The 25451-nt window shown below is 43.5% G+C and overlaps 1 protein-coding gene across 1 annotated transcript in view; it reads right to left on the bottom strand.

Annotated features, from left to right (window-relative positions):
• Window positions 1-3224: 3224 nt before the first annotated feature.
• The window catches only part of LOC115143238 (solute carrier family 41 member 1-like), a 34290-nt gene continuing 12063 nt past the window's right edge, over window positions 3225-25451 (bottom strand). The window contains 10 exon segments of the mRNA XM_029683407.2: window positions 3225-3368; window positions 3370-3498; window positions 3680-3828; window positions 3947-4081; window positions 4201-4280; window positions 4914-5061; window positions 7441-7587; window positions 9478-9622; window positions 9961-10032; window positions 17200-17307. Coding sequence (XP_029539267.2) covers window positions 3312-3368; window positions 3370-3498; window positions 3680-3828; window positions 3947-4081; window positions 4201-4280; window positions 4914-5061; window positions 7441-7587; window positions 9478-9622; window positions 9961-10032; window positions 17200-17307 — 1170 coding nt within the window. The 3' untranslated portion in view covers window positions 3225-3311.

Genomic DNA, 25451 nt, shown 5'->3' with positions numbered 1-25451 from the left:
AGTCTCTTCTTCTTATTGGTGTCCTTAAGTAGTGGCTTCTTTGCAGCAATTCAACCACGAAGGCCTGATTCACACAGACTCCTCTGAACAGTTGATGTTGAGATGTGTCTGTTACTTGAGCTCTGTGAAGCATTTATTTGGGCTGCAATTTCTGAGGCTGGTAACTATAATGAACTTATCTTCGGCAGCAGAGGTAACTTTGGGTCTTCCATTCCTGTGGCGGTCCTCATGAGAGCCAGTTTCATCATAGCTCTTGATGGTTTTTGAGACTGCATTTAAAGAAATGTTTAAAATTCTTACATTTTCCTTGTTGACTGACATTCATGTCTTAAAGTAATGATGGAATGTTGTTTCTCTTTGCTTATTTGAGTTGTTCTTGCCATAATATGGACTTGGTCTTTTACGAAATAGGGATATCTTCTGTATACCACCCCCACCTTGTCACAACACAATTGATTGGCTCAAACGCATTAAGAAGGAAATCAATTCCACAAATTAACTCTGAAGAAGGCACACCTGTTAATTGAAATGTATTCCAGGTGACTACCTCATGAAGCTGGTTGAGACAATGCCAAGAGTGTGGAAAGCTGTCATCAAGGCAAAGGGTGGCTATCTGAAGAATCTCAAATCTCAAATATGTTTTGTTTAACACTTTTTTGGTAACTACATGATTCCATATGTGTTATTTCCTAGTTGTGATGTCTTCACTATTATTCTACAAAGTAGAAAATAGTAAAAATAAAGAAAAACCATTGAACGAGTAGGTCTTCTAAAACGTTTGACCGGAAGTGTATGTGCATATTCGTCTCCTTTTCAGCGCCAACTGATAGATTTAGAAATACTGTGATTGTGTAGATTATTTGGGCACATTTTAGGGTTAGGAAAGTATGTATGAATCATAAGGAAAAAAATAGTTTGGAGAGCCTTTACACACTAAACATATTGATGAATCAAAAATACAGTAGTTTAATTTATCCTGAATCAAGTACAATCCATTAAATATTGGAAGGTGGCCTCCCGAGTGGCGTAGTGGTCTAAGGCAGTGCATCGCGATTCTAGCTGTGCCACTAGAGATCCTGGGTCGAGTCCAGGCTCTGTCGCAGCCGGCCGTGACCGGGACAATTGGCCCAGCATCGTCCGGGCTAGGGGAGGGTTTGGCCGGCAGGGATGTTCTTGTCCCATCGCACTCTAGCGACTCCTGTGGCGGGCAGGGCGCAATGTACGCTGACACGGTCGCCAGGTGTACGGTGTTTCCTATGACACATTGGTGCGGCTGGATTCTGGCTTAAGCGGGCATTGTGTCAAGGGTTGGCTTGTGTTTCGGGGGACGCACAGCTTTCAACCTTCGCCTCTCCGTACGGGAGTTGCAGCAATGGGACAAGACTGTAACTATCAATTGTATATCACAAAGTTGGGGAGAAAAAGGGGTAACATAAAAATAAATAAATAATTTAATAACAAATATTGGAACTGTATGACAATGGTCAAACTGCTACGTGTGGTCCGAGTTCCATAATGATTCAAATAGGCTACATGTCCCTAATTATTGGACAGCATTAACCTAATATGATCCAGTAATGCTACCCTCAGGAACAACTTCACGGACGTGACAGAGGAAAGAAAGGTAAACGGAATGGAATGATGCAAAGGGTAAGGTACAAATTGAAGAACTAACACTAAAGTGACAGTTATAAATGTATGTGAGTATTACTGATGGTGGCTCCTGATAGTGGCTAATATTTAACATGATACAAATTGTAAAATAAAATGGAGAAAAGCCAGGGCATATAATTAAATTTTTTTAAAGCGCTATATCAACTGGGCAGGTTCAGCCCTACAGAAGCCTAAAGCGTGGCTCTCCAAATTTCATCTACGCAAATTACGAGGGCACTGTCACGACTTCCGCCGAAGTCGGTCCCTCTCCTTATTCGGGCGGCGTTCAGCGGTCGACGTCACCGGGCCTTCTAGCCATCGCCAATCCACTTTTCATTTTCCATTTGTTTTGTCTTTGTTTTACACACCTGGTTTCAATTCCCCAATTACATGTTCATTACTTAACCCTCTGTTTTCCCCATGGTTTTTGTGCGTGATTGTTTTATGTATGTTCGGTCCGTTATTGTGGGCTCGGTATTATGACATGTTATTGGAATATTTGAGTAAAGTTACTTGTGTTACTCATCTCTGCTGTCCTGCGCCTGACTCCTCTGCACCAGCTACACCCAGACCATTACAGGCACACAATACAACTGTGGAATAACAGCACATCTATTTATAGCCTACTTCACAGTGGAAAAGGGGCCACAATACATGTCATGTTGATATGATTTTCAGTTTGGTTTCATATTCGTCTCCACGGATCATAAGGAAAAATCATCTAAAACAATTGCTGTGTGTATTTACAATCCCCTTCTCCAAATGGATTACTCATTTATCTAGCTCTTATCAACCACTCTTATCAATTTACAATGTATAGTTATTGGAGAAAGCTGTTATTTCTATTGGAAAAAAGAAAGTAGACGCTTTTTCCACTTGGAACCGGCAGGTTCGCTCAATCTTACTCCTGGTTTCCTCGCGCGTAAAAGTGGTGGAATTAAGTCAAGGTCAGAAAACAGTGTCCTCCACCTCCACCACACCTTCATTTCTTAGATCTCCACCCTGAATGAATAGCGGGTGAATATCATGCTATTCTCATGCTTAAATTCAAGGTCAGAATACGCGTACAGAGAAAAGTGCATAAAAGGGGAATTCACTTCCATTTACAGGCGCTTAACTCGGATCGGAATCGGCCCCTTATCTCATCATTAATTTGTCTCTTTATATATATATATATAGCACTTGGTGATAAAGCATTCTAGGCTTGTGTGAGTTTTTTTGCTGTCTGTCTTCCCAAGTCTTTAAAATATATCTCATCTTTACAAATGTGGCCAACGTGACTGGCCCAAGGGAGAATGTCCCCATTGAAAATAATGAGGATTCATCTGCCCAAAGATAAAACAGATATAGATTCATATCAAATTCACTATTACCAATAATAATCATAATCATTGTAGTAATAATAATAAAAAACAATAGTAGTAGAACTCTCTTATTTAGTCAAATAAAGAAAGAGTTGAGTAGTCTGAGACCCAGTGAGGGGAGGGGGGAGGAGGTTGGGCTCAAAGGGTCAGGGGTTAGGTCTGGGTCTGAAATTCATTCAGCTGTTCTGTGGTTCAGATGTCTAAAGGGAGATACTGTACAGTTCCGTTGTTCAGGTTGTTTCCGGTGTTCTGGCGTTGATGCCGTGTATGTATGCTGTCCAGGTGTGTGTGTGTTCAGTCTCCCACGTCGGTGTCTCTGTCTCCAATGAGCCAGAGGACATGGAAGCAGAGGGGCCAGGAAGCCGGTCCCCAACAGATCTCCCAGGGCCGTCAGGTAAGGAATAGAGAAGTTATCAGGGTTCATCCCCCTACTCCACATCCAGTGGACCATCCAGTCAGCCAGGTACAACAGGATCAACACCTAGAGACAGAGAGGGAGAGTTGTGAGGAGGAGGGGAGAGGGGTGCGCGTGAGTGAGTGGTGCGTGTGTGCGTGTGTGTGAGTGAGTGGTGCATGTGTGTGTGTGTGTGAGTGAGTGGTGTGTGTGTGTGTGTGAGTGAGTGGTGCGTGTGTGTGTGTGTGTGAGTGAGTGGTGCGTGTACCTGCAGTAGAGCAGCTGCCATATAAAAGGCAATGAATGTGGATGTTAGAGTGGTGTGTCCTCCCTGCATGGAGTTGATAGTGTAGAGGAAGACCAGGTGACCTGGAGCGACCAGGAGGAAGAGCACCCGCGCCGAACGAGAGTTCACATCTGAGAGAGAGGGGAAAGAAAGACGTGTTTACATAATAACACTCAACAAACCAACATTTTGATTGCAATCTTGCATCAGTAAACATTTACCCTTAACATAAAACCAATCAATACTCACGTGAGCCAAAGAAGGAGGTGCAGGGAGTGGGGCATTTTCTGGGGTTGGGGTCAGGCTCTCCCATTGGGATACCGTTCATGTGCAGATAGGTGGAGATTCTACTGGCCTGCACTGCAACCAGGTTACCTCCCACACCTGGTAGAGCACATCACAGTACACGTATGAGACAGACAGGCATAGTCTATGAGGGGTCTCGTATCAGTGGTTGTGTATGAGTGGTTATGTGCTGGGTATTTCAATGCCAGGAGTCTCACCGTTGATAACAGGAGTGAAGACAGCCATACCAGCAAAGTTGGGGTTGGACACAGTCTTATCTAGGATCAGACCCCCAACACTAAGGAGAGCACAGAGGAGGGGAGGTGAGACACAGGACAGACACGGGTGAGACAGAAGAGATGAGAGGTGGGTGAGACAGGTTAGAGAACAGAGACACAGATGACAGGTTAGAGAACAGAGACACAGATGAGAGGTAGGTCAGACAAGTTGGAGAACAGACACAGATGAGGTAGGTGAGACAGGTTAGAGAACAGAGCAGAGACACAGAACAGACACGGGTGAGACAGAAGAGATGAGAGGTAGGAGAGACAGGTTAGAGAACAGTGACATAGATAAGAGGTAGGTGAGACAAGTTGGAGAACAGACACAGATGAGAGGTGAGACAGGTTAGAGAACAGAGACACAGATGAGAGGTAGGTGAGACAAGTTGGAGAACAGACACAGATGAGGTAGGTGAGACAGGTTAGAGAACAGAGAAACAGATGAGAGGTAGGTGAGACAGGTTAGAGAACAGAGACACAGATGAGAGGTAGGTGAGACAAGTTAGAGAACAGAGACACAGATGTGAGGTGGGTGAGGCAGGTTAGAGAACAGTGAGACAGATAAGAGGAAAGTTAGGCACAGAGAGAGGAGAGAAGGGGCGAGACACAAGAGACACAGGTGAGAGAGTGGCTCAACATAGGTCTTGTACCTGCTGATTGCCATGGCGATGATGACAGGTTCCCAGCCTGAGTAGAGCACCTCTCTGGTGGACGGGATCCTCCGAGCGATCAGCACCCACAGAGGGGTCATTGCCACAAACACAGCACACACCAACGGGTTGGCATAGTCGTTAAACTCTATAAGAGAACACGCACACACACACAGGGGTTAACATCATCGCTATGCTATATAACACACACTTCATCAGCTCAATATAGAAACTCAGACTGGGTGTGAATGGGAAATCGTGAGTGTTTCCATGTATTTATGTGTGGTCGTGGGGGCAATAAAAAACACCTTATTCTGAATCACATGCCGCAGAGTGTGGTGATGAGCAAACACTAGACGGCATACAGTGAGGGAAAAAAGTATTTGATCCCCTGCTGATTTTGTACGTTTGCCCACTGACAAAGAAATGATCAGTCTATAATTTTAATGGTAGGTTTATTTGAACAGTGAGAGACAAAAAAAATCCAGAAAAACGCATGTCAAAAATGTTATAAATAGATTTGCATTTTAATGAGGGAAATAAGTATTTGACCCCTCTGCAAAACATGACTTGTTGGCAATCACAGAGGTCAGACGTTTCTTATATTTGGCCACCAGGTTTGCACACATCTCAGGAGGGATTTTGTCCCACTCCTCTTTGCAGATCTTCTCCAAGTCATTAAGGTTGAGGCTGATGTTTGGCAACTCAAACCTTCAGCTCCCTCCACAGATTTTCTATGGGATTAAGGTCTGGAGACTGGCTAGGCCACTCCAGGACCTTAATGTGGTTCTTCATGAGCCACTCCTTTGTTTCCTTGGCCGTGTGTTTTGGGTCATTGTCTTGCTGGAATATCCATCCACGACCCATTTCCAATGCCCTGGCTGAAGGAAGGAGGTTCTCACCAAAGATTTGACGGTACATAGCCCCATCCATCGTCCCTTTAATGCGATGAAGTTGTGCTGTTCACTTAGCAGAAAAACACCCCCAAAGCATAATGTTTCCACCTCCATGTTTGACTATGGGGATGGTGTTCTTGGGGTCATGCGCAGCATTCCTCCTCCTCCTCCAAACACGGCGAGTTGAGTTGATGCCAAAGAGCTCAATTTTGGTCTCATCTGACCATAACACTTTCACCCAGTTGTCCTCTGAATCATTCAGATGTTCATTGGCAAACTTCAGACGGGCATGTATATGTGCTGTCTTGAGCAGGGGGATCTTGCGGGCGCTGCAGGATTTCAGTCCTTCACGGCGTAGTGTGTTACCAATTGTTTTGTTGGTGACTATGGTCCCAGCTGCCTTGAGATTATTGACAATATCCTCCCGTGTAGCTCTGGGCTGATTCCTCACTGTTCTCATGATCATTGCAACTCCACGAGGTGAGATCTTGCATGGAGCCCCGGGCCGAGGGAGATTGACAGTTCTTTTGTGTTTCTTCCATTTGCGAATAATCGCACCAACTGTTGTCACCTTCTCACCAAGCTGCTTGGCAATGGTCTTGTAGCCCATTCCAGCCTTGTGTAGGTCTACAATCTTGTCCCTGACATCCTTGGAGAGCTCTTTGGTCTTGGCCATGGTGGAGAGTTTGGAATCTGATTGATTGCTACTGTGGACAGGTGTCTTTTATACAGGTAAAAAACTGAGATTAGGAGCACTCCCTTTAAGTGTGTGCTCCGAATCTCAGCTTGTTACCTGTATAAAAGACACCTGGGAGCCAGAAATCTTTCTGATTGAGAGGGGGTCAAATACTTATTTCCCTCATTAAAATGCAAATCAATTCATAACATTTTTGACATGTGTTTTTCTGGATTTTTGTTGTTGTTATTCTGTCTCTCACTGTTCAAATAAATCTACCATTAAAATTATAGACTGATAATTTCTTTGTCAGTGGGCAAACATACAAAATCAGCAGCAATGTAGCTATGGGATCACACAGTCAGACATACATACATCCCCTACCACTCCAGTGGTGGAGCCAAACCTCAAGTAGGCCTTATGTTAAAATAAGATCCTTACTTTAAGAGTCTAGCCGTTATTAAGGGGTGAGTTAAAGTGTTTCTAATGGGACTTTTACTGCCACACTCACACCCTGGGGTGAGACAGATAGGTGTAAAGCCAGGGTGGGGAACTCCAGTCCTTGAGGGCCTGATTGGTGTCACACTTTTTCTCCATCCCTAGCAAACACAGCCGATTAATCAAACTGCATTCTAAACTGAAGATCATGATTAGGTGATTATTGGAGTCAGGTGTGTTAGCTGGGGCAAAACTGTTACACCAATCAGGCCCTCGACGACTGGAGTTGCCCACCCCTGGTGTAACGTAAAGTGGGTGTTTGTGATGAGTGTGTTTGAGTGTGTGTGTATCTGTATCTCAAGCATAGCGATACTATGCACTATATATACATGTTCTATTTAATTCTGAGATCACAAGTGTGTGTTTGTGTGTCTGTGTTTGTCTCTGTATCACAAGTGTGTGTGTGTGTGTGTTTCTGTATCTTTTGTGTGTGTATGTGTGTGTGTGTGTGTCGTACCTAGCTCCTTGTACAATCCTGTGCTGATGCCAGCCAGCAGAGAGAGGGTGATCAGGTCTCCCAGACTGGCAGCGATGGGCGTGGCCACGTTGTCAGGGTTGATGCCCACCTTCCTGGCTGCAATGATCACACCGATCATAATGATCCCTGCAGACAGAAAGAGGGTTCGTAATGTTAAACCCACCAAGCATAATGATCCCTGCAGACAGAAATAGGGGCGTAATGTTAAACCCACCAATCATAATCAGTTTTATGGAATTTGTAACATAAACTCAGCAAAAAAAGAAATGTCTCTTTTTCAGGACCCTGTCTTTCAAAGATAATTCGTAAAAATCCAAATAACTTCACAGATCTTCTTTGTAAAGGGTTTAAACTCTGTTTCCCATGCTTGTTCAATGAACCATAAACAATTAATAAACATGCACCTGTGGACAAGTAGAACTCTCTTATTTAGTCAAATAAAGAAAGAGTTGAGTAGTCTGAGACCCAGTGAGGGGAGGGGGGAGGAGGTTGGGGTCAAAGGGTCAGGGGTTAGGTCTGGGTCTGAAATTCATTCAGCTATTCTGTGGTTCAGATGTCTAAAGGGAGATACTGTACAGTTCCGTTGTTCAGGTTGTTTCCGGTGTTAAGACACTAACAGCTTACAGACGGTGGGCAAATAAGGTCACAGTTATGAAAACTTAGGACACTAAAGAGGTCTTTCTACGGACTCTGAAAAACAGCAAAAGAAATATGCCCAGGGTCCCTGCTCATCTGCGTGAACGTGCCTTAGGCATGCTGTAAGGAGGCATGAGGACTGCAGATGTGGTCAGGGCAATAAATTGCAATGTCCGTACTGTGAGACGCCTAAGACAGTGCTACAGGGAGACAGGACGGACAGCTGATTGTCCTCGCAGTGGCAGACCACGTGTAACAACACCTGCACAGGATCGGTACCTCCGAACATCACATCTGCGGGACAGGTACAGGATGGCAATAACAACTGCCCAAGTTACACCAGGAACGCACAAACACATGCTGAGAGAGGCTGGACTGAAGGCTTGTAGGCCTGTTGTAAGGCAGGTCCTCACCAGACATTACCGGCAACAATGTCGCCTATTGGCACAAACCCACCGTCGCTGGACCAGACAGGACTGGCAAAAAGTGCTCTTCACTGACGAGTCACAGTTTTGTCTCACCAGGGGTGATGGTCGGATTCATGATTATCGTCGAAGGAATGAGCACCACACCGAGCCCTGTACTTTGGAGCGGGATCGATTTGGAGGTGGAGGGTCCGTCATGGTCTGGGGTGGTGTGTCATCGGACTGAGCTTGTTGTCATTGCTGGCAATCTCAACCCTGTGCGTTACAGGGAAGACATCCTCCTCCCTCATGTGGTACCCTCCCTGCAGGCTCATCCTGACATGACACTCCAGCATGACAATGACACCAGCCATACTGCTCGTTCTGAGCCTGATTTCCTGCAAGACAGGAATGTCAGTGTTCTGCCATGGCCAGCGAAGAGCCCGAATCTCAATCCCATTGAGCACGTCTGTGACCAGTTGGATCGGAGGGTGAGGGCTAGGGCCATTCCCCCCAGAAATGTCCGGGAACTTGCAGGTGCCTTGGTGGAAGAGTGGGGTAACATCTCACAGCAAGAACTGGCAAATCTGGTGCAGTCCATGAGGAAGAGATGCACTGCAGTACTTAATGCAGCTGGTGGCCACACCAGATACTGACTGTTACTTTTGATTTTGAGCCCCCCCCTTTGTTCAGTGACTCATTATTCAATTTTTTGTTCGTCACATGTCTGTGGAACTTCTTTAGTTTGTCTCAGTGGTTGAATCTTGTTATGTTCATACAAATATTTACACATGTTAAGTATGCTGAAATTAAATGCAGTTGACAGTGAGAGGACGTTTCTTTTTTTGCTGAGTTGATATTATCCATTTTCCGCTGTCAAACCGTATCTAGGGTTACCATGTGCCTATGAATAATTACAGTCTGAAAAACGTGAATCTGTATTAAAGATTATTGTCTCCTATCCTCCTAGTGGTACCTAGTATCAGAGAGGCGATGAATGCGGTAGCCACACTGGAGGCACACAGCAAGATAGCATGTCCCAGTCTAAAGTTCCCCTCTGGGATCCAGCCAAAGATCACTGCTGCGATGGATGCCAGGAACCCTACTACTGTGGCCTGGACCTAGGAGGCAGAGAAAGGGAGGGAAGGGTTACTGTAAACTGTAGTGTGTGTGTGTGTGTGTCAGTTTCCTGTAACCCCCTGGTGAGCTGACCCAGCATGCAGGGATCCATCTAGCAGGTTACGTGACTGTTGGGGATCCAAAGTCTGGGGTTGAGGGGTTCCATGAACCACAGATTCAGCACTTTTACATCTGACACTGTTCATGTATGGTAACACAATGATTGGGCATATTTTGTTTTATATCTGTGCCCTGTTTTGTTTGGGAATATGTTGAATGTTGTTCTGTGTTCCCCAGTGTTCCATCCAGGTGTTATGGGATGTTCCATAGTGTTTCGTACCTGGATGAGGGCGAGGTTTCCAACGATCATCTTCCACATGTCCTTGGCTGAGTCCATCTGACCAACATTAGCCTGCACAGAGAGACACACAGAAGACCATAAGAGACCACGACCAGAACACAACTATAACACAACCACAACACAACTATAACACAACCATAACACAACCATAACACAACTATAACACAGGAGACCATAAGAGACCACGACCAGAACACAACTATAACACAACCACAACACAACTATAACACAACCATAACACAACCATAACACAACTATAACACAGGAGACCATAAGAGACCACGACCAGAACACAACTATAACACAACTATAATACAACCATAACACAACAATAACACAACCATAACACAACTATAACACAGGAGACCATAAGAGACCCCGACCACAACACAACCATAACACAACTATAACACAGGAGACCATGAGACCATGAGTCCACGACCACAACACAACCATTACACAACTAGAAAACAGGAGACCATGAGTCCACAACCACAACCATAACACAACCACAACACAACCATAACACAACTATAACACAGGAGACCATAAGAGACCCCGACCACAACACAACCATAACACAACCACAACACAACCATAACACAACTATAACACAGGAGACCATGATACCATGACCACAACACAACCATAACACAACTATAACACAGGAGATCATGAGACCATGAGTCCACGACCACAACACAACCATAACACAACCACAACACAACCGTAAAACAACTATAACACAGGAGACCATGACACCATGACCACAACACAACCATAACACAACTATAACACAGGAGACCATGAGTCCACGACCACGACCACAACACAACCATAACACAACTATAACACAGGAGACCATGACCACAACACAACCATAACACAACTATAACACAGGAGACCATGAGACCATGACCACAACACAACCATAACACAGGAGACCATGAGTCCACGACCACGACACACTACCATAACACAACTATAACACAGGAGACCATGAGTCCACGACCACAACACAACCATAACACAACTATAACACAGGAAACCATGAGACCATGAGTCCACGACCACAACACAACCATAACACAACTATAACACAGGAAACCATGAGACCATGACCACAACACAACCATAACACAACTATAACACAGGAGACCATGAGTCCACGACCACGACCACAACACAACCATAACACAACTATAACACAGGAGACCATGAGTCCACGACCACGACCACAACACAACCATAACACAACTATAACACAGGAGACCATGAGATCATGACCACAACACAACCATAACACAGGAGACCATGAGTCCACGACCACAACACAACCATAACACAACTATAACACAGGAGACCATGAGACCATGACCACAACACAACAATAACACAGCTATAACACAGGAAACCATGAGACCATGACCACAACACAACCATAACACAACTATAACACAGGAGACCATGAGTCCACGACCACGACCACAACACAACCATAACACAACTATAACACAGGAGACCATGAGATCCCACAACACAACCATAACACAGGAGACCATGAGTCCACGACCACAACAACACAACCATAACACAACTATAACACAGGAGACCATGAGATCATGACCACAGACCATGACCACAACACAACCATAACACAGGAGACCATGAGTAACACAACTATAACACAGGAGACCATGAGTCCACGACCACGACCACAACACAACCATAACACAACTATAACACAGGAGACCATGATAACACAACAGGAGACCATGAGACCATGACCACAACACAACAATAACACAGCTATAACACAGGAGACCATGAGTCCACGAACACACTACCATCTGACTGGCCATGGTTTGAATCCAGAAAAGATAACCAGAATCATGATGTTTCAAAAACATAGAATGTGTTCGCCTGAGTGTGAAAGTGTACATGAACACGTGTGTGTTTGAGTATGTGTGTGTGTCAATGTGTGTGTGAGTGTGTGTGTGTGCGCTGTGCCATTGGCCCTGGCTTCTGTCAGAACAATCAGGGGTCAGTTCTCTGGACAAAGGAGCTCTGGAGTTCTGACCCCTTCACCCTGTGGCCGACTCCAATTATCTCATCTCTACACACACACACACACACACACACACACACACACACACACACACACACACACACACACACACACACACACACACACACACACACACACACACACACACACACAGCTAACCTTGTGGGGACACACAATTCAGTCCCATTCAAAATCCTATTTTCCCTAACCCCTAACCCTAAACCTAACCCATACTCTTACCCTAACCTTAACCCAAAAACCTAACCTTAACCCTCGCTCCTAAGATTGGACTAAGAAGCATTATCAATGGAGGATCTCAAATGAAAATACTTCCCCGTCCAAGACTAGGCTTAATGTGTGGGGGAAAAGGCCCTTAGAGCTGTAGCAGGACAGGTGTGTATGTGTGTGTGTGTAGCAGAGAGCTGATAGAGGAAGACTGAGTCAGTGGCTGTGTTTGAAACCCATCTCTCTTTACTTCCTCTCATTCACGAATCCTTCCATTGATTACCCAGTTATGTAGGAAACAAGATGACATGATGTAAAAGTGATCGTTACTGTAGATGCTCTTTACAGATGTGTTACACAACTATACATACAACTGGATGAGCTATGCAAATGAATTAATATCATATTAGATCTGTGATTAGGCTACTTCTCTGAAAGGCAGAAGGAAGGATGCTTTTTCTAAGTATTCAAACAGGGTGAAATGCTGAGTATCTTCTCCCTCCACCCCCAACACTACATCAAGCTCTAGTGACTAGCCACATGACTGCCAAAAACAGAGAGAATGCTTTGGAAGGAGAGAAAAGAACATGTTTGAAGGAGAGAGCAGAGAGCAAGAGTGAGAGTGAGTATATATATAGAGAGAGAGAGAGAGAGGGAGAGGGAGAGGGAGGGTTTGAATGGAGAGGTTGGCTCAGAGCCAGACCACATTGGCATCTAGGTCTCTACTTGAGCCTCTGTTCCCAATGTGAACACACATATGGGGGTAGTACTAAACACTACTGCCACTCAAGTGATCCTGATTCAGTTACAGCAACTCTGCCTCAGTATCAGCAGTATTTTTATTTGTGTGTGCCTGTGAGTATCCGAGTGTGTGTGTGGCAGAGAGTTAATAAGAGGAAGACTGAGTCAGCAGCTGTTTTTGAAACCCATCTCTCCTTCCTTCATCTCTTCCACTAATCCTTGCATTGATTACCCAGCTATGTAAAAAAAGACAAACAGATGACATAATGCAGTAAGCTGGCTCTCAACACTATGTGGTAGCTAATGCGATTATGCCTGCCTGCAGTCATTCACTAAATATGATTATTCCAATACTTATAGTCAATTAGGGTCACAAACAAGGATCATAGAGAGTTACAAAAACAAATGTTTGTAAGAAGGAAAAAGAGGGAGGGAGAGAGATAGAGGGGCAGAAAGAGAGACAGAAAGAGAGAGAGAGAGAGAGAGAGAAAGAAAGAAAGAAAGAAAGAAAGAATTATACTAGCCTCATTTCCTCTCCTATTCTTTAAACAAAGATGACAAGTTACAGCAGACCAAAATATAAGCAATTCAAGGAGAACCGTGGTCATGTGTATGGCATTCTGCCTTGGCCCCTGGCGGTTCTTTTTTATTTGATAAGTGCATTAGGAAACTTACAGTGGGCTTAATCTGCTGATAATTAGTAATGCCATGGAAAGAAACGTGGCCGACCGGGGCCAGCCAAGATCCTCAAAGACAAATAATAACTCGGGGATATACGGGGAGTCTATCATACCATACACATTACATACTCAGGTCACCTGCCACACAATACACACTAAGCTCCCTTGTCATCAAGCCTCAGCAAAGAAACAGCCTCGACAAGGAAACAGCCAGGAAACGCAATGAAGAAGCTTCTCATCCTGGAACGGGGTACGTATACCCACCACAGTAATATCAATAAACACATGCGTGGGCCATGATTTCTTAAGAAACCCTATAATGAATTGCGTACTACGTCATACTGTATATGTGCAGATATGTGCACCACATCATTGCTCTCTCTCTCTCACTCAACTGTTTGTGCATCTTGCTAGCTGTCACTCAAATGCAGATGGGCTGAACCTCATTCACTGGAACTTCAATTGCTAAGGGCCCATGTGGTGTAAAATGGCACTGTACAGCTTCCAGTAAACAGTTGCTTTCAAACTAGGGATTGTGTTGCTAATTGACATAAAACAGTAATTCTGCTCATAGACACATCCTGTCCAAAGCGGGAGGTTTAAAAATGACTCACTAGTTGCCAAAGTTCCGGTGCACGTCTTTAATAATCAGGACAGGAAAGAACTGGAAAAGCTTATCACATTCTGCTGTGTTTGTCAGCCTGTTTTCCCCCAAGCCAATGGAAGGAATGTGTGGATTGGTGTACTTAAGAGCAGCAGTGGACTAATTCGCATTTAGCACCACATAGCTCCAGGGATAGGAGGCTAGGCTAGCTAGCGCCTCCTGTTAACAACACCAGTGTCCCAATGACCCCTCTGCCTGCTGCCTACAATGGACAATAGTGTTGTGTTGTTCTAATGGTGTGGTTAGCTGAGTGTTAGCTCATGATCTAAGAGCCTACTAGAGATTTAAACACTTGCCTGGTGGCAGGTACAACAGACCCATGGTGTTAAACTTGGAGCAAAATCAGAGAAATCAGTTTAAACCAGAGAAATAACAGGAAAGCTGGGATCTGTTACGGTTAGTTAGCCTGTCAAATGTCTTACGAAACCAGAAATATACAGTACAAAACTCAACTGACTAAAGTCTAGCGAGAAAATGCAAACAACACTTGGTTGTCAGGTTGGTAAGTGTTGTTGTTGATAAAGTGTATGTGTGAGATATTCAGCCTTTCTGAAAATATTTTCCCATTGACACAATCCTTCAGACATTGTTACGTCTGGAGAGGAGACCGGTCAACAAGTGTCCAAACTGATTACACACTCCCATACACCTAGGGCAGGTTGACGCTGGATCAGATAGCTGTGTTGGATCAGTAGAGCAGGGGAGTGGAATGTTGGCTTGAGGTCAGGTCACAACCCAAGATAAATAACATTTAGCAATCATGACCTCTGACTTTTGACTGTTGACCAATCACTTGAGAGGTTCCAAGTGAGTGATTAAAATAACAAACTTTTCCCTGAATGAGTAAAAACCCTTTTGGAATCTAGTCACCACTGACCATTATTTTGTTTTCCATGGGGTTCTAGATACATCAAACAGAATGGAACAATTCATTACGTTTCCATGACAACACTGACAAAGCTCTTTCAGACACTGAGATGAGCGTGAACCCCTGTCTCGTTAAGACACGTGATTAGTGCTTGTTCACCTGTAGCCCACCTGCAGGCCCCTGTTAGTCAAACACTCTACACTCGTGGCCAAAAGTTGAGAATGACACAAATATTAATTTTCACAAAGTCTGCTGCCTCAGTTTGTATGATGGCAATTTGCATATACTCCAGAATGTTATGGAGAGTGATCAGATGAATTGAAATTAATTGCAAAGTCCCTCTTTGCCATGCAAATGAACTGATCCCCCCCCAAAAAAATTCCACTGCATTTCAGCCCTGCCACAAAAGGACTAGCTGACATCATGTCAGTGATTCTCTCGTTAACACAGGTGTGAGTGTTGATGAGGACAAGGCTGGAGATCACTCTGTCATGCAGATTGAGTTTGAATAACAGACTGGAAGCTTCAAAAGGAGGGTGGTGCTTGGAATCATTATTCTTTCTCTGTCAACCATGTTTACCTGCAAGGAAACACGTGCCATCATCATTGTTTTGTACAAAAAGGGCTTCATAGGCAAGGATATTGCTGCCAGTAAGATTGCACCTAAATCAACCATTTATCGGATCATGAAGAACTTCAAGGAGAGTGGTTCAATTGTTATGAAGAAGGCTTCAGGGCGCCCAAGTAGGTCCAGCAAGCGCCAGGACTGTCTCCAGAAGTTGATTCAGCTGCGGGATCGGGGCACCACCAGTACAGAGCTTGCTCAGGAATGGCAGCAGGAAGGTGTGAGTGCATCTGCACGCACAGTGAGGCGAAGACTTTTGGAGGATGGCCTGGTGTCAAGAAGGGCAGCAAAGAAGCCACTTCTCTCCAGGAAAAACATCAGGGACAGACTGATATTCTGCAAAAGTTACAGGGATTGGACTGCTGAGGACTGGGGTAAAGTCAGTTTCTCTGATGAATCCCCTTTCCGATTGTTTGGGGCATCCGGAAAAAAGCTTGTCCGGAGAAGACAAGGTGAGCACTACCATCAGTCCTGTGTCATGCCAACAGTAAAGCATCCTGAGACCATTCATGTGTGGGGTTGCTTCTCAGCCAAGGGAGTGGTTCACTCACAATTTTGCCTAACACAGCCATGACTAAAAAGAATGGTACCAACACATCCTCCGAGAGCAACTTCTCCCAACCATCCAGGAACAGTTTGGTGACGAACAATGCCTTTTCCAGCATGATGGAGCACCTTGCCATAAGGCAAAAGTGATAACTAAGTGGCTCAGGGAACAAAACATCGATATTTTGGGTCCATGGCCAGGAAACTCCCCAGACCTTAATCTCATTGAGAACTTGTGGTCAATCCTCAAGAGGCAGGTTGAAAAACAAAAACCCACAAATTTTGACAAACTCCAAGCATTGGTTATGCAAGAATGGGCTGCCATCAGTCAGGATGTGGCCCAGATGTTAATTGACAGCATGCCAGGGCAGATTGCAGAGGTCTTGAAAAAGAAGGGTCAACACTGCAGATATTGGCTCTTTGCATCAACTTCATGTAATTGTCAATAAAAGCCTTAGACACTTATGAAATGCTTGTAATTATACTTCAGTATTCCATAGTAACATCTGACAAAAATATCTAAAGACGCTGAAAACTTTGTGGAAATTAATATTTGTGTCATTCTCAAAACTTTTTGCCACAACTGTATTGTTAAAACCAGTGGGTCTGATTAATCTGACAAGAACATTATGATAATGTTATGGTTTCTAGTGTTACACTCTGCTGCGCCTGACTAATCTGACAAGAACATTATGATAATGTTATGGTTTCTAGTGTTACACTCTGCTGCGCCTGATTAATCCAAACAGTATAGCAACACAATGGTTGCCAAATGTAGAGACCACAACAAAACACACTCACCGCTGTTGATAGTCTGGAGGCCAATGTCATCTCCAGGTTGCCCTTTAACCCCAGCAGCGCCGGGACCAGGATGAAGACTTCTGTCACCTCCGTAAACACCGTCCAGTGCTGCAACACAACAACACACAATTACACAACTAAACACAACACAATACCAGGTGTGTATTCATGGATGCCAACACCCAAAAATGTGATAATTAAAATCATTTTTATTATATAACAACTTCTTTTTCGTCTCTCTGTCTTTTCATAATTGTCCTTCAATTCTCACCGGAGAAATAATCCGAGCGAGGGAAACAGCGCCCCGCTATCTCAGTATGTGTAGCCCAAGTATATGATGCTGTCTCGACAAAAATAGTATGACATGTTGCCACCGTAGCATTTCATTAATTGATTCCGGCATTTGACCTTCATTCATAAAAAAATATATAAAATAATTATCCAATCAGTGTTGAGCTGAGCTCAACTGTGGGTGGTCCTGGCGCAGCTAACTTAACTGGTTCATGCTAAACCAAGGAAGTTAGGGGCCTGGCAAGTGTTTTAGCCAGCTAGCCTAGTCTAGCTGGCTAAAACTAAAAGTGTGTACTACTGTTTGACAGTCATAGACCATTTTGGCAACATAAAAGAGAGGACAATTGCTTTGGAGTTTATCCAGTCTAGTTGATAGGACTAAATTGTCTTTGGTGTGTTTAAGTTTGTTTTCACTGTATTAGGATAAGTAAGCCTAGTTGATTTGATTACGTTTAAGTTGAAACCCACTGGGCACAAATGTAATTGGATTTAAAAGTTGGGTGATAAAAATAAGCAATTCCCTGATGTTGACTTTTTGCAAATCCAATCAGTTTTCCACATTGATTCAACGTCATCATATAGATGTTTTGTTATTTAAATGAATTGGAAACATTTAAACAGTTTTTGCCCAGTGGGAATGGTTCTGGAATGACAGAGGAAGTGTACCAGTTGTCTTTGTGCTGACTTGCTGTAACTCCCCGTGGTTCTAAATCAGTAATTGTTTAGTAAACTGTCGGAAATATGAACTTGCTTGACCACTCTTTGTTAGGTGGAATACTTGCTATTGTGAACTTCAGCAGACGGATGTTGCTCTCCGGTTTTGTGATGGAACAAATGTATGTGTGGTTGAATTTATTCCGCCACTGTGTGACTGTTGTTTTTTTGTTGTCTCTGCCTTATTGTACTGTATATGACAGTGGCGTATGAACAAATGGGTTAACTTCTTTGGGATAGGAGGCAGCATTTTCACTTTTGAATGAACTGCCTCCTACTCAGTCCCAGATGCTAATATATGCATATTATTAGTATTGGATAGAAACCAATTTGAAGTTTCTAAAACTGTTTGAATGATGTCTGTGAGTATTACAGAACTATTATGGCAGGCAAAAACCTGAAAAAATCCAAACAGGAAGTGGGAAATCTGAGGTTTTAGTTTTTGAACTCAGCCCCTATCGAATTCACAGTGGGATATTGGTTATTTTGCACTTCCTAAGGCTTCCACTAGATGTCAACCGTCTTTAGAACGTTGTTTCAGGCTTCTACTGTGAGAGCTGTTTGACTAAGGGGTCTGGCAGCAGCCTCGTTCTCAGTCATGCGTGTTCACATGAGAGGTATCTCTCATTCCCATTGCTTTTCTACAGACAATGGAATTCTCCAGTTGGAACATTATTGAACATTTAAAAACATCCTAAAGATTGATTCTATACTTAGTTTGACAAGTTTCTTCGGCCTGTAACTTAACTATTTGAACTTTTCGTCCGACTGGACCTGAACACGCGTTTGGATTTGCCCTAACAAAAGAAGCTATTTGGACATAAATGATGGACATTATCGAACAAATCAAACATTTATTGTTGAACTGGGATTCCTGGGAGTGCATTCTGATGAAGATCATCAAAGGTAAGTGAATATTTATAATGCTATTTATGACTAATGTTGACATGGCGGATATTTTGGCTGTTTTTGGCTCTGAGCGCCGTACTCAGATTATGCTTTTTCCGTAAAGTTTTTTTGAAATCTGACACAGCGGTTGCATTAAGGAGAAGTTTATGTATATTTCCATGTATAACACATGTATTTTCATCAACATTTATAATGAGTATTTGTGTAAATTAATGTGGCTCTCTGCAAAGTCACTGCATGTTTTGGAACTACTGAACATAACATGCCAATGTAAAATTAGAGTTTTGGATATAATTATGAACTTTACCGAAGAAAATATACATGTATTGTGTAACATGAAGTCCTATGAGTGTCATCTGATGAAGATCATCAAAGGTTAGTGGTTAATTTTATCTCTATTTGTGCTTTTTGTGACTCCTCTCTTTGGCTGGAAAAATGCCTGTGTTTTTCTGTGAGTTGGTGGTGACCTAACATAATCGTTTTTGGAGCTTTCACTGTAAAGCATTTTTTAAATCAGACACTGTGGCTGGATTAATGAGAATTGTATCTTTAAAATGGTGCCTAATACTTGCATGTTTGAGAAATTTGATTTATGAGATTTCTGTTGATTTGTATTTGGCGCCCTGCAATTTCATTGGCTGTTGGCGAGGGGTTCCCCAGTCCTAGAAAGGTTAATTGCACAAAAAATGCAGTTATCACAACAGGTTGCAATATGGCTTTTTTCCTGGCTTGTCTTCCTCAGTGAATTTACCAACGCACCACTACTGCACAGTACAACACGCCACCTACACAACAAAATAACCTTTACTGACCTACAAATTAGTATAAAGTCTGATTTCGATTGTGATAAAACAGTTATCGTGATGCAGTTATCACTGAGTTTTCATGCTACAATATCTCATTATATTACAAACCTAACAGCGTATCACACTGGGCACTGCTGAGGTCGACAATGTCTTGCTGATATTGAGTTTGATATTGATTCAATCTGAAACCTGATCTCTGTCTCATATTAGTAATATTCTATTTGTCGAGACTGTGTTGGGATTATATGATCTTATTCACTCTGGAGAGGAGCAAGGTCATTTTGACCTCACACTGCATCAATTCACCACCCTCTTTCTGCCACTTCTCTCTTCTCTCAACCTCCACCCGCGCCTTCTCTCTCTCTTGCTCTCTCTCTCCACCAGCCTCTCTCTCTCCGTGGAACAACAGTGGACAAGAGGACATTTTATTATCACCTTTCGTACAGTACTTGCAACCCACAGTGTTTTAATGTAACCCTCCATCTGCCTGCTACCTCACTGCCTCAGCACAATTACCCTTCCTTTCCACAGTGAACAACTTGAGGCAAAGTCAGCCAGGAGCAAGAGCAGCTATACAGCTATATAAATATAAACACAACATGCAACAATTTCAAAGACTTTAGTGAGTTACAGTTCATATAAGGAACTCAGTCAATTGAAATAAATAAATGAGGCCCTAAACTATGGATTTCAAATGACTGGGCAGTGGTGCAGCTATGGGTGGGCCTTGGAGGGCATAGGCCCACCCACTTGGCAGCCAGGCCCACCGACTGGGGAGCCAGGCCCTACCAATCAGAATGAGTTTTCCCCCCACAAAAGGGCAGAAATACTCCTCAGCACCCTGAAACATGGGACCAACACTTGTCCCATGTTGCATTATATTTTTGTTCAGTGTCAATCTGAAAGGTAATTTAGGCTTGTGGAAATAAATAAATCATACACACAAATGCATGTGCTCACGCAGCTAAGGTGTTCTAGAATCAAATAGAAATTCAGTGGATGACTCTGTGGTACTGGAGTTGATTACTGGCCCACTTTGGCCCCCACTTTGGCTGTTTTCCAGCCCTTGAGATGGTCTCTATGAGTCCCTGAACTAATGAGTTTGGGCTCCTGAGTGGCGCAGACACCCTGGTTTGTATCCAGGCTGCATCACAACCGGCTGTGTTTGGGAGTCCCATAGGGCAGCGCACAATTGGCCCATCGTCGTCTGGGTTTGGCCGATGTAGGCCGTCATTGTAAATAAGAATTTGTTCTTAACTGACTTACCTAGTTAAATATATATATTTTTTTCAAAAGACTGGGGTGAAGTACATCTCTGGTGTTTCTCCATTAGCCCAGTGCAATGGGAGGAGAAGCAGAGTGGGGCTGGGGTATGAGGATGAGTTTGGGGTAAATAGCTAGGGATGGGCTGAGTTAGCCTAGAAGGCTGGGACGGGGGTATAAGCCTGGAGTATAAGGTTGGGGCTGAACATTGATCCATCAACAGAGAAAGTGCTGATATTTAGAGCCAGTCCCACTGGCCCCCAGCACTTACAGCTCAGCCCAGCCAGCCCACAGCTTAATCAATACTGAGAGGCTGTCAGAGAAAGGAGAGGAGGAGAGAAGAGAGAATGGAAAGGAGGAGAGGAGAGATGAAGAGAAGAGGGAATGGAGAGGAGGAGAGGAGAGAAGAGAGAATGGAGAGGAGAAAAGAGGAGAGGAGAGAAGAAGAGAGAATGGAGAGGAGAAAAGAAAAGAGGAGAGAAGAAGAGAAGAGAAGAGAGAAAGGAGAGGAGAGGAGAGAAGAAGAGAGAATGGAGAGGAGGAGAGGAGAGAAGAAGAGCGAATGGAGAGGAGAAAAGAAAAGAGGAGAGAAGAAGAGAAGAGAGAAAGGAGAGGAGAAAAGAGGAGAGGAGAGAAGAAGAAAGAGAGAATGGAGAGGAGAAAAGAGGAGAGGAGAGAAGAAGAGAAGAGAGAATGGAGAGGAGAAAAGAGGAGAGGAGAGAAGAAGAGAAGAGAGAATGGAGAGGAGGGGAGGAGAGAAGAAGAGAAGAGAGAATGGAGAGGAGAAAAGAGGAGAGGAATAATACCTAGATGATGTTGTCCTGCCTACTGGGCAAAAACTGGTTGAATCAATGTCGTTTCCACGTATTTATTAACAAAATAATTCAATAAGTCATAAATAAGTCATCAACCTAAGGGAATTTCATCTGTTTTTCAACCAACTTTTAACCTAAATCCAATGACACGGTGCCATTTTTGGTTGATTTCACATTGAATTCATGTTAGTTGAACATCTATTTTGTAAATCCAAAATAGATGTTGAACTGTCTGTGCCCAGTGGGAGGTTAACACTGCTGCTCTCTGTCTGTCAGCAGCCTGAGCTCTTTAAAGCAGCCGACTCCACAGGGACCCCACCACCCTACCTCCTGGCACTCTGCCACCCCAGCTCTGATTCCCTTAGTGCCCCTAGACCCCCCCCCCCCCCATGTCATTTCTACCCTTTAACCCAATTCACTCTCTCGTTCCCTTCCTATCTACCCACAATCTTTTCCCCAATCTCTCTATCTTCCCCAACCCACTTCTCTCTCTCTCTGCCTCTCTTCCATAAACCCCCTTTTCCTTTCCTGACCCACCTTTCACCCTCTCCTCCTCTCTCTACTCTCTTCTCCAGCTGTGATATATGTTGTTATCTCCAATGGAACAGTGGAGCCCAGCCAACAACCCCCTCACTCCCCAATGACCAGCCCCAGTTCTGCGAACTCTATGGACAGTCAGTATCATGATGTATCAGAGGCATACAGGCTGTGGTATGCCGTCCAAGGGGTCAGGTTGCAGAGTTAGGTAATGCAGCCCCGTTTGCCCACTGTTGCTGAAATGAAACCGCTGTGCATATAGAGGGCTGTGAAAAAGTACTCCCCCCCCCCTTTCTGATTGTATCTATTTTTGCATATTTTTGATACTGAATGTTATCAGATCTTCAACCAAAACCTAATATTAGATCAAATGAACCTAAGTTACCAAATAAACACTTATTCAACATTTATTGAATAAACAAAGTTATGCAACAGCCAATTCCCCTGTGTGAAAAAGTAATTGCCCCCTTACACTCAATAACTGGTTGTGCCACCTTTAGCTGCAATGACTGCAACCAAACGCTTCCTGTAGTTGTTGATCAGTCTCTCACGACGCTGTGGAGGGATTTTGGCCCACTCTTCCACGCAGAAATGCTTTACCTCAACAACACGTGTGGCTTTTCAAGCATTAACTGCTGGTTTCAAGTCTTTTATTTGCCACATGCGCCGAATACAACAGGTGTAGATCTTACAGTGAAATGCTTACTTATAAAGCCCTTAACCAACAATGCAATTTTCAGAAAAAACAGAAAAAACAATTGATTAAGGAATATGTCTCTCATCCGTCTTTCTGTCTGCCTTACACTGTGGCATCGGATGATGTGCAGATGACCAATATAAAACAGCAAGGTGAGACGTGGGTTCAGCCTCAGTGCCTCAAAAACAGACAAACAATCTACAATCTATCATTTTGACCCCTAGCTTTAAAAATAAGTATTTCTTGTTAAATAAGATATCTTTCTCTGAGCAACTGTATTAATATAAAATAACATCATTTACCAATATCTTTGAACACACGATATAGCTCAGTGTTTGAATTATTGATTTTATACAGTCAATTATGTCAGAACCCACTGTATGTTTCAGATGATCCATTCTGGAGAGGAGCAGGGAGTTGTGGGACGGTGCTGCACTGCACTCTAACCTGGCTCGGTCTCAATAAACTAAACAAGCTTCCTTTCCTTGTGCCCATTCCTCAATGATCTCTGATCTGGCAGAAAATGTAAGTTTAAAGCAAATATTTAGTGGAAATAAGGAAAGCACGTGAAGGGAGGGAGGTGATGAGAGACATCCATTTTGTCATTCATGATAGTGTGTGTGACAAGAGCTTAGCAGATCAATTAAATGACTGTTAGCACCATAGAGATTATATCTTTATTATCTTCTGTGGATAACATTCCAGATTAAAATGAGAGAGACAGCTGGATTTACCAGATTATGAGGCTAAATCAGATCCACAGGCGACCAAGCCCACACTCTGGTTTCCCACAGGCGACCAAGCCCACACTCTGGTTTCCCACAGGCGACCAAGCCCACACTCTGGTTTCCCACAGGCGACCAAGCCCACACTCTGGTTTCCCACAGGCGACCAAGCCCACACTCTGGTTTCCCACAGGCGACCAAGCCCACACTCTGGTTTCCCACAGGCGACCAAGCCCACACTCTGGTTTCACACTGGCTCCTGTGTATGTGGTTGACCGAAAATGGCCTCCCTTGGGCAGAAAGGGCTTGGCTGTTGTGAGGCCTTTGTGTTGATTGTGTTTTCCTGTTTACGGTTTCCTATATTTTTTGATTGTTTGTCTGTTTTTGAGGCACTGAGGCTGAACCCACGTCTCGCCTTGCTGTTTTATATTGGTCATCTGCACGTCATCCGATGCCACAGTGTAAGGCAGACAGAAAGACGGATGAGAGACAGATAGCTAGGATAAATTCCACAAACCAACAGACAAACAAGTTACCACACATATTTACACTATTTAATCTGTGAATGTCAATAAACTGTGTCTAACACTATCTGGGGTGGGGTGTTCTCCCTTTCTACTGGAAGCATCACCCTCCTTCCAGACAAACATGAAAACAACCATTGCACCAGTCTTGACCTTTGACATACCTAGGAATGTAAACACAAAAATCACATCCAACGAAGAACAAATCTGTGACCTGTCCTCTCAATGACCTACAGTAACCAGTGGTGGAAAACGTTCTAAATGGTGTAAATTGTAACGAGTACTTTTGAGTGTCAGGCAAAATGTATGGGAGTAAAAAGTAGATATTGTATTTAGGAATGTAGTGGAGTAAACGTAAAAATGGTAAAAAATATGAATAAATAAAGTACAAATAGCCCAAAAAACTACCGTACTTAAGAAGTACTTCCAAATATTTTTACCACTGACAGTAAGTGTCCATTTCAGAGGACCAGTTCAGCTAGGGCCATTTCAGCAAGCCCACTGCTCATGGATTGGCATTGACAGACAGTCTTGGGACACTGTGTCTTGAGGTATGGGGTTGAAAGACAGTACTGAACCAATGACGTTTATAAACCATGGTTTGTTGATGCAACATTTTGGCCCATTGAAAGGCTTTAAAGCCACGAGCCGACCATATTGGCACTCCCCAGTAGGAGCTGTCCTCCATAGTAATTCATGGAATTCTATAGTATTTCAATTAAATTATTCAAGTATTTAAGTATTGTTGTTGTTGTAGTGGGGACAGTAAAATTACTAATCTCTCAAAATTATACTTTAAGGAAAATGATTTTATATTTGTAATGTTTTTTTCATGTTTTATGTTTTTTATGTTCTTTTTTAATGTTTTGCAGACATAATATAATTGAAATGTATGCATTAAGGTGTCTGTAAGAAAATACAATGGCAAGAGAAAGTATGTGAACCATTTGGAATTTCCTGGATTACTGCAT

The sequence above is a fragment of the Oncorhynchus nerka genome, linkage group LG15 (assembly GCF_034236695.1).
Source record: "Oncorhynchus nerka isolate Pitt River linkage group LG15, Oner_Uvic_2.0, whole genome shotgun sequence".
Taxonomy (NCBI): Eukaryota; Metazoa; Chordata; class Actinopteri; order Salmoniformes; family Salmonidae; genus Oncorhynchus; species Oncorhynchus nerka.
This window is presented reverse-complemented; position numbering and strand designations above follow the sequence as displayed.